At 41.6% G+C, this 10,500-nt stretch overlaps 1 protein-coding gene across 1 annotated transcript; it reads left to right on the forward strand.

The window, feature by feature from the left end:
* The first annotated feature begins 1,512 nt into the window (after window positions 1-1,512).
* BLOC1S2 (biogenesis of lysosomal organelles complex 1 subunit 2) lies at window positions 1,513-10,221 on the forward strand. Its single transcript, XM_080687772.1, has 5 exons — window positions 1,513-1,876; window positions 2,246-2,362; window positions 5,209-5,328; window positions 6,034-6,138; window positions 7,706-10,221. Exons 1-5 carry the CDS (start codon window positions 1,756-1,758, stop codon window positions 7,735-7,737), a joined length of 495 nt encoding a protein of 164 aa, XP_080543898.1. The 5' UTR covers window positions 1,513-1,755; the 3' UTR covers window positions 7,738-10,221.
* The last annotated feature ends 279 nt before the right edge of the window (window positions 10,222-10,500 follow it).

Consider the following 10,500-nt stretch of genomic DNA (forward strand, 5'->3'; position numbering starts at 1 on the left):
ATTGGACAGTGTGAGTTTCCCTGGTGACTATCAATAAAAATCCTTAGGAAAATCAAGAGTTTGCACTTGCTTCTGGGACTGTAAGGGGAAGAAAAGAGTTGGAACTGAGAGTCATCTTTGTGCTTGGGGTGGGGACAGCTCATCCCTGCTGGGAGGTCTGTGGTGGAGGCAATGGCAGTATGAAGGAGCTGGCTGCTCCAGAAGTCCTGAAATAAGATCTTCTGGCTCATAGCAATGGTTTGAACTGGTGGGCACTATGATTGTACCATTAGAGACTGGAGACAGTGACCTAGGGAGACCTGGTCCTCAGAATGAAGGGAATAAGGTAGCCCCCTTACTTTGGTGTGTGTGGGGTCGGGGGAGGAAAGGGTAGCTGGTATGTGGGGGAGGGTGACAGGGTGCAGATGGAAGATAACCAGGGATAAGACCGAAAACTTCTACACCAAGATTTTGGGTGTACAGGTCTGCATCTCAATGACATGGAATTTTTGGACTGGAACCCGGATTCTTTGTCCGCCAGAGTCGAAGAATGAATCTACGGATAGAGAGTTTTATAGCAAAGGTGGAAATTTATTGAAGAACAGGTACAGACTCCCACGTGGGGAGAGGGAAAGAGTCCCACAGAATGGACTCCCACATGGGGAGGGGAAAAGGGCCCCACTGAGTTCTTTTTCCCGATGGCTTATAAAGGCTGCAGATCCTGGTGCCTTGATATCCCCTCTGATTGATCACTATTCCCTTAGACTGGTTACTATAGTAACTCCTGAACTCAAGAGTCAAACATCACATGGGACAGGTGATGCCCTCCTCCTTCATTGTTCTTTTCTTTCTGGCTTCCTTCCTTCTTCTTTATTTTGTAAATATAGACCTTTTTGGCTACTTCCAGCTCCCTTGTCTTATGTAAATACAACTGTTGCTGCTCCCTGCACCTGGCTTCCTTGTGTTATGGAGATGTACCTTCTCCCAATCTGTAGCTCTGTGTTTTTCCATGGACCCCAATTCAAAAAATTCCCTAAGCCTGCCTGTATTCCCCTAAAATTCCTGTTTCATCAAGACTTCCTATATATCTCCTTTCCCTTCCCCTGTGATCTTCATCCCTTCCTCATTTTGCGCCTTCCATTGCTCCCCAGTCGCTTTTTCTTATCTATTTCCTTCACCCACCCCTGTTCTCCCATCCCACCAAGTACACTCTGTACACCTAGGAGACTTGTGAAATAGCAACACGCAGTAGAGAACCACAGTCTATCCTCAGCCCTAAACAAAGTTACGATCTAAGCTTTCTTATAGAAAGGCTGCATCAACAATAGAAGTAGGTGCCATCCTACAGTTTAAGAAAAAGGGACCAAAGAATAGGGGTTAATCCAGGACATTGGAAGGGAGAGTATTTCGGCGCAGGGATCAACGCCTGAAGGTTTCCCTAAACCAGAATGAGACTACTTTCAAAAGCATGGATTTTCTGAGCAGTCTTTGGCGACTAATACCAGCCTGGGCGCGGAGTCTCTGGGGAGGGGATAACCTGTCTCCGTGCATTTGATCATCAGACCAGACCCAGACGCGTCGTGAGTTTCCCTAGACTAGTGACCCCTCTAGGATGAGCGCATCCTTAGTTCCAGACGTCGCGACTCTTGGTAGTGGATTGACTCAGGATAACCTTTCTTAGCTTCAATTTTGGCTTCATGCTTACATTTTATTACTCAAACTTGGGTGGCAAGACTTAGCGGACAGTGCATTGGAAACCCAGCGCTCCCGGTGCGCATGCGCAGGCATCCCCAAACCGGAAGCAGCGCGGGGACTAGCATGGCGGCGGCGGCGGCGGCGGCCGCGGCGGTGGCGTCCGAAGGTGTCCCTGCGAGCCAACGAGAGGAGCCGGTTAGAGGTATGCCGACTGGGTGGGGATGAAGTGTCCAGAGGGAGGCCTGGGAATCTGGGTTGGGGCCCGGATGCCGGGGTCACCTGGCAGGAGCGGGCAGTCGGAGGGGCGGACCCATGGGCTCAAGTGTGTGTTCTGTGCCTTGTCAAAGCGAGTGAGATGGTTTGGCGGTGGAGTCGGGTGTGAGCTGAAGCCGGTGCGAGGGAGCAGAGTTGTGTCAGGTGGGGCCAGGACGGAGTGAGGGCCTTGAAATTATGGCACATGGAGAATGTAGCCGACTCGATTGAATGAGGACAGGTGGAGGGATGTGGGAGCAGATGCTGGGGCTGGATTAGGACCGGCTGTGGGGCACTGAGTCATTCTCCTTTGATCCAGACGATGCCGCAGTGGAGACAGCTGAGGAAGCGAAGGAGCCCGCGGAGGCTGACATCACCGAGCTCTGCCGGGACATGTTCTCCAAAATGGCAACTTACCTGACTGGGGAACTGACGGGTGAGGCGGAGTCTGGTTGATTTGGGTAGTGCGGTGCACCCCTCGCTGAAGCTGCGGTTTATCTTGGGGAGACCTGGGAGGTGCTTCCGCAGCATCGGTCTGCGCCCCCTTCTCCCTAACCCCACCTGCCCAGAAACATGCCAGTTGGAAGTTTGGCGCCATCATGAATGGGAAGGAAAGAGGTTCATTCCTTCCCTGGAGAAATTCACGAACTACCTTCAAACACACATAAGAATACTTAATAAAACTCTACAGGCCTCCGTATTGCAGACTAACGCTGAGAAAACAAAAAAGAATTAATCAAGAAGTGCCTCCTTGGGGGAAGTGCATTTTGAGCAGATTGTGAAGGGAATGATTGGCCCAAAAGGAGGGAAACAACTAGTGCGTGCGTGCGTGAGTGTAGTGGTGTAAGCGAGAAGTGTGTTTGGCCAAAACAGTTGTATTTATTGGGGCAAAGAGAAAAGGGAATGCGGAGTGACCTATAGATTTAGGGACCTATTAGGTTGGTCAGAGGATTTGGTGACACCCCTTGGGTGATTTAAGTTTTGGTGCATGGTGTATTTCCAGATGAACACATGATCTATGTGTTGAGGAGAGTCCAAAAGGTGAAGTCTGGTCCAGTGTGAAGGAGTGATTGTTAAAGGAATGGAAAGGAAGGCATGGGTGCAAGAACATTATAGAAGTGGGATTTATAGAACTTGTTAAGGTGGGTATTGATGGATTGGGAGCAGCCCAAGATGGATGTACTAGTATTTGAGCTATTAAACCTGGGTGGTACCATCAACCAAAATAGGGAAGTTGGAAAGAGGAACTATGCGTAATGTGAAAATAATATTTTCAGTTTTGGCTTGGATGACTTTAGATATTACCAGGACACTCAGTTGACTACTATTAAGACACTCAGGTGACTTGAACACATGAGTCCAGATCTCAAAGAGTGGTCAGAGCAGGAGAAACAGATTTTATTATGGGGGGCACCTGCATAGCGCTGTGAGCTGGGGCTGTGCAGGATGAGATTGGCAAGGAAGAGCTTAGAGGTAGATCAGAGCACCTTGACTAAAATCTCAGGGAATGCCGGTATAGGGCAATTAATTTGCTCTTAATAACAGTACTTTAGGTACCTAGTTTTCAGATGATCATTTTTTTTTTTCAAAATATATTTTATTGATTTTTTACAGAGAGGAAGGGAAAGAGATAGAGAGTTAGAAACATCGATGAGAGAGAAACATCGATCAGCTGCCTCCTGCACACCTCCCACTGGGGATGTGCCCGCAACCAAGGTACATGCCCTTGACCGGAATCGAACCTGGGACCTTTCAGTTCGCAGGCCGACGCTCTATCCACTGAGCCAAACCGGTTTCGGCCAGATGATCATTTTTTTAAAAATATATCTTTATTGATTTCAGAGAGGAAGGGGAGGGAGAGAGAGAGATAGAGGCATGATGAGAGAGAATCATTGATCAGCCGCCCCCTGCACACCCCCTACTGAGGATCGAGCTTGCAACCCCAGCATGTGCCCTTGGCCTTGGGACCCGTCAGTCTGTAGCTGATGCTCTATCCATTGAGCAAAACCGGCTAGGGCTGATGGATTAATTTTAAGCAGATTGTAATTTCCCCTGATTGTCATTTTTACTTGCATAAGTACTTTTTTGAGTTTGAAAGGAAATACCTTGGGAATGTGCCACCCGTGTAAACATCAGTTATGCGTCACAGTTGAGAAAAGTTGAGAACTGACAGTTAAGAAGGTTGATTTAAAAAGGATATGGCATAGAAACCTAAAAAGAACAGTTAGAAGGCAATTTAAAAATCATTGTAATACAGTATACAATTTTATAGCAGCCAAGGGAGAATTTCCTGAAGAGAGGGAGATCAAAGTGTCAGATACTATAGAGAGGTTCAGGAGAATAAGAACTATGGATTTCATGGTTAGGAGACTTTGAGGCACATAATTTCTCAGGATGGTAGGGGCAGAGGCCAGACTGCAGGGGTTCACATGAGTGAATGGTGAGGACGAGGAAGCAGTGAGTGTCAACTACTGTTTCAAAAGAGTTAGCAGTGTATCTCCTTTGCTTTCATGAGCAAATGAGTGCTTTTGGGCTGGAGGAAACCTGGATATATTTCCAACAGAGAGGAAGATCCAGGGTGGAAAAAGTTTGGAAATGCAAGAGAGAGGAGATGATTGAAGAGAGGCCCTGAAGAGGTGGAAGAGTTGGGGGTCAAGAACACAGCAGGTGGAGTTGTCTTGGCAGGAATAAAGCACTTCTGCCTCTTGGGAAGATATTAAGGTACAGAGAAATTTCTAAGTGAGGCAAAAAGGCTGAGGCAGCTTGAGAAAACTGGTGTAGAAGCCATGTGCTTTGAGTATGAATGGGGAAAAGAATTGAGGATATGAAAAGCCGGCAAATGGTTTGGAAAAGTCAGTGCATAAAATGCAGTGTAGAATCACATAGTAATAAGTGAGTTACTAAGAAGTGGTAAGGTCCTAGGTGACTATATATATAAGTAATATTTATGGTGCAGTTCCCCAGTTTACATGTTTTCACACTGTAGAAATACCAAGACTTTCACGTCCCTTTTCTTAGGGCATACGTTTATCATATCCCTTTCTTACCCAGATCCTGAAGTTTATGGATCTTATTTGGTTTAAATAATTTGCTGATTGTTGCCTGAGTTTCTACTTAGACATTCAGAGTACACAGGCTGAGTATAAATGTCATAGGTCAAAAGTGGCTTGCTCCTTTAACATTCTCTAGATCCTGCCTTGAACTACCATTTGGTCTCTAATTCCACATTCCAATGATCCAAGATAAATATTAAAGGCATTATATCTTCTGTTTGTTTTAAAGCCACCAGTGAAGACTATAAACTCCTGGAAAATATGAATAAATTAACCAGCCTGAAGTATCTTGAAATGAAAGATATTGCTATAAACATTAGTAGAAACTTAAAGGATTTAAACCAGAAGTGTAAGTAATAATTTTTATAATTACACATGTTTGTAATGTTCTGTTATGCTTGGGGCCATGGAGAAGGAGAGGGAACATGGCCCCTGTACTCAGGGAGCTCATTTTCTAAGTGAATTACAAAGTTAAGGTGCATTTCTTCCATTCTGAGGAGCAGCATGTTTTGGTGGTATGGTTATTTCTGCTTCTGAATCTTGATTTGATCAGTTTATTCCTGAAAAGGGCTGGGGAAAAGAAAGGGTGGCCAGATTCTGATTTAACAATGAAATCAGTGAATTGATTTAACAATGAAATCCATAAAGGATTACTCTATGAACAGAAAACCAGAACATCTATAAATGGAAAATGCTAATTTAGACTGGTAGACTATATTTTTTCCATTAGCTTATATTTGTGTTCCCCGTCTCTTTCCTAGTCTGGGAGTACCCAAGATGTGGAATCTGTAATGGAAAGACTGCTTGTAGAATAAGGAATTTAAGAGACAAAGTTAATGGATGAGAGAGACTTGTTTTGTCTAGGTCACAGTCATGCCTGATCAGCTAGCTACTTTCTTCTAAAGCGTTTGTCCTGCTAGTGATCAGAATCATGTCATCCCACCTTGTGTGTCTTAGGCAGAGCTGGAGAGACACTAGCACTCTTTCATTTTCACTCTTTTCTATTCAACTTGTTGAAGCCATATAAACATGTGGCCTGTCTTTGTTTTCAAAGATGCTGAACTACAGCCTTATCTGGATCAAATCAATGTAATTGAGGAGCAAGTAGCAGCTCTTGAACAGGCAGCCTACAAATTGGATGCATATTCCAAAAAACTGGGTAACCATTTTTATTTCTGTTTTGCTTAATAAGAGTACCTGCCGTTATGACCTTAGCTAATATGATAGTTAATATTTATGATGTGCTTATAATGATCTTCTTTTCTTTTTAATGCTCATCTGAGGATATGTTGCGAGAGAGAGTGAGAGAGAGAGAGAAACATTGATATGAGAGAGAACATTGATCGGTTACCTCCCATAGGTGCCCGACTGAGGATTGAACATGCAACCGACATATGTGCTCTGACTGGGAATCAAACCTGTCACCTTTTGGTGCACAGGACAACTCTCCAACCAACTGAGCCATCTGGTCAGGGCTACAATGATTTATTTTAATCTTCACAAAAACCTAGTGAGAATAATTTCTTAGTAGTACTAGTAATAAAAATAACATTTTCTGGGTATTTGATATATCAGGCACTGTTCTTAGTGCTTTACATATATTAGGTTTTTTTATCCTCTCAATACCTATGAGATAAGTACATGATTTTTATCCTTATTTTATAGAGGAAGAAACTGGTTGAAGAGGTTAAACAATTTATATAAAGATACAAAGCTAGTATGTGGAAGAGCTGTATTCCAAACCAGGTCTGATTGATTACAAAGCTCAAGCTCTGAATTGTGGTTCAGCAGGCTAGAGCTAGAGCATCTTTAATAATGTAGATACATATATCATAATAAACAGGATAGTTATTCAAGGGTTTTCTTCAAGAATTACTTTTTTTTTTTTTTTAAGGAGGAAACTGTACTTTTAGTGTTGGTGGCTTACTAATTGTTTCTGGCTCTTATAACCATGACTGAAAATAACAAAGTTGTTTTTATCCTAGATATAATTTACAGATTTTTTTATTTTTATCATAAACAATTATTGACTACTTCAAGAGAGTGGTTTGTAGCAGACTGAGATTTGATGTGGGTGGTGATTAACAGTTTCATTGTCTACAATTAAATTTACTGAATGGTGACCTTGAACCTCACTATATAGGCGGCATTGTACTAAGGTGCTTTTAAAGTTTTAAAGACAAAGGGAATCCATTCCATTAAAAAGCCTATTTGATGGTCTTTTAAATCTTTGTATCTTTCAAAGTTGCTTCCTGGGGATAAGACAATAAAAGGTAAAACATACATTTATACTTCCCAAGAGTTCCAGTCTGGCTCCCAGAGGGTGCCTGGCACAGTGCCTGGAGGCAATTCCCTATGCTCCTAGTGGCTCAGGTGCCCATAGATCGGCTTACTCCCTGTGGAGTCATCTGAGCAGGTGCTGTTGACAGGGTTAGAATATAGTGAACTTGTGTTGGGTTCTTTATTCTATGTGTGTGTGTTTGACTTCTTACCTTAAGCTGTGCTTATCAATAAAATTTAGATAGACATTCAAATATCTGTCCTTAGCTAATATGATAGTTAACATTTATGGTGTGCCTACAATTTGGACAGTTTGGACAGCTGAAGAGATTGGGGCTCATACAGTTTTTTAAAAATGTAATAAACATTTTTGAACTTGCTAGGAAATACTGATGAAGAAGTATCTTTGTAAGAGCCAGTTTTAAATATAACTCTCACCCTTGCAGAAGCCAAGTACAAGAAGCTGGAGAAGCGATGAAAAACTTATTCCTGTGGAACAAAGTCTTTTTTAGTGTGGAAGAATGAGACCTGAATCCTGAGGTTGATGAATTGTCACAACTCCTCAAAAGGAAACCATGCTGGCCGTCCCAAAAACATCCGACCATTGGAGTAAACTGGAGAACTGTGGCTACTCCTGAATTTCTCTTGGGGCAGTGGCCCTCAGAAACGCACACTTATTGCCCCCTACCTTTTACTTGAATGCTTAATTATCCATTTAGGACACCAAGTCTCTCAAAGTTCAGGATAAACCTGGGCTTTTCAGCTGAATCAAATGAGAGGGCTTATTTTCTCTACATTATTTTCTTAAGTGGCTGGATTTTGAGTTACTGTGTAAATGGTTGTTTTTTTTCTATTGAGCTAATGTGTTGCTAATAAGAATCTAAATTAAAAAAGGAAAATAAAACTTCTTCACAGTTTTAGCTTTCTCATCTTGTGTCAGTAATTTAATTTTCTGTAAAAGTAAATAATAATAAATAATAAAAAAAATCTTAAAATAATTTCAGGCCCGGTCTTTTAGACTGAGCAGAAACAGTGAAAGGAGTGTTGTGATAGTTTGGTGTATGTGATGGGCCCCTCCTGTCTCTTCTTTGTGTGAATCAGATGTCTCAGGATGGATGACATCTGGATATGTATTCCCCTTTGGAAATGCGATAAAGACAAAGACAGAATGTGTATGTGTATGTATGTATGAGGTGGGGGTGGGGCAGGTGGAGCTGCCATTCATAAAATAAAGCATTTTATAAAATATCTTCCTACTTGTGTTTTCAGGATGAGGGGGGCTCCTGAGGACCCGATCATCTTCCTCCCAGACTAAGGACATCAGTAGGTGGAGAATACTGACTGACCAGTGTAGTTTAGAAGACAGGCAATTTTATCCATAGTTGCGTGTTAGCAGCTAGGAAGGTGGCTGATTTAGAAGACAGGCAATTTTATCCATAGTTGCGTGTTAGCAGCTAAAAAGGTCCCCAATTCCATCTCCAAAAATAGTTTTTAACTTTGTTTCCATCATTTCCCACTATCTGTGTTCCAGACCACCTCTGTTTATACTTTGTTCCTCTGGACTATTTCTTTTATTCTGCTCTAATCTTAATTATTCCCTGCCTTCTAACTTCAGGCTTAGTTTACTCTTTTTCTAGTTCCTTGACGTGTAATGTTAGGTTGTTTATTTGAGATAGTGTCTCTTAATAAAGACATTTATAGCTGTAAACTTTCCTCTTCAAACTGCTTTTGCTACATCCATAAGTTTTGGTATGTTGTGTTTCCATTTTCATTTGTCTCAAGATATTCTTTTATATTCCTTTTGATTTCTTTTTTGGTCCATTGGTTGTTTAGGAGTGTGTTGCTTAATTTCCCCATATTCATCAATTTTCTAGTTTTTCTCCTGTTATTGAATTCTAGTTTCACACCTTTGTGGTTGGAAAAGATACGTGATATAATTTGTCTTCTTGAATTTGTTGAAACTTGTTTTGTGGCCTAACCCATTCTGGAGAATGTTCCAAGTGCACTTGGGAAAAATGTGTATTCTAAAGCCAAACTTGGCATGCATACAAGGCTCCTGTTTTTTTTTTTTCCTTTTTTAAAATTTCATTTTTTTGTTATACTTGCATTGTGTTTAACTGTCTTGATCTACCTTAATTCCATGGATGAGATTTCTTTTCATAAACTTTCTACTTTAGAATAGTTTTAGATTTGCAAAAAAGTTTTGAAGATAATGCAGAATTCCGTGGATGAGTTTTCATTTCTTACTGTTGTTTCTTCTTTCTGAAATTATTATCCGTCCATGTTTGGCAAACTTCTACTCTTCTTCAAAATTCAGTCTTGATCACCAGTTCTGAGCTGTGCTGCATTACCCCAAAGTGGAAAAACCTATGCTTAGTTTGCCAGCGAAGCTGGGGCATCAATATTTATGAGGCAGGGAACTTGATATTGCCCCAAAAAGCATTGCAGAAGTTGTGAGGAAAACCAGAACTTTGTTGTTCTTCCTTAAACTTATTTTACATTTTAGTTAATTTTGAATTGTTTGGCTGCCCTTGATGAGTTTTCCATTTCCTTCAATTGTAGGAACTCTGACCTTTGTTTCCATTTCTTTAAACATTGCTATCTCCTACCAACTGGCCTGAACTCTCCAAAAGGTCAATGTCATAAAAAACAAAACCAAAAAGGTAGGTGGGCTATGGGAGATTAAAGGAGACTAGAGATAGAATTGAATGTAATTGTGAAACTTGATTGGATCCTGACTGAAAACAAATAAAGGTATAAAATAAATGGGGGTAGGGGAGGCAAACGAAGAACTTTAAATAAATATGGATGTTTGAGTTAATGTTAATTTTCTTAGGTGTTAATGATGTTATGGTTATGTAGGAGAATGGTCCTTATTCTTGGGAAATGCACGCAGAGGTATTCTTGATGTCTGGAATTTACTTTCAGATGATTCAATGAGAATAAAAGTGATTGTGCACCTTGAAGGCGATGGCCATTCTTTTAATTTTTCAAAAGGTTCAAAACCTATGAAAAGTGGGTATGGAGGGAGCGTCTTGCTCTCCAGCGTGATGTGGTTAGGTTAGGTTAGGTTAGGGTCCAACATTGTGCTGGGAACTTTCTAGCAGCTCAGACACTTACTCCAATTGCCCGGAAATACAAAATCTTAATGGGATTTTTTAATGCTATTTCCCTTTTCTACCTCTTGACTCAATTTCTTCTTGAGGCGAATGTACCCGCAAGAGGCTTCTGTCCCTCGGCG

This window comes from Plecotus auritus, assembly GCF_963455305.1.
Source record: "Plecotus auritus genome assembly, chromosome: 9".
NCBI lineage: Eukaryota > Metazoa > Chordata > Mammalia > Chiroptera > Vespertilionidae > Plecotus > Plecotus auritus.

Coding starts and splice junctions, on each gene's coding strand:
- BLOC1S2 (XM_080687772.1), top strand. CDS start 1,756: ATGCGCAGGCATCCCCAAACCGGAAGCAGCGCGGGGACTAGCATGGCG. Junction 1,877..2,245: donor ACGAGAGGAGCCGGTTAGAG/GTATGCCGACTG, acceptor CCTTTGATCCAG/ACGATGCCGCAGTGGAGACA. Junction 2,363..5,208: donor CCTGACTGGGGAACTGACGG/GTGAGGCGGAGT, acceptor TTTGTTTTAAAG/CCACCAGTGAAGACTATAAA.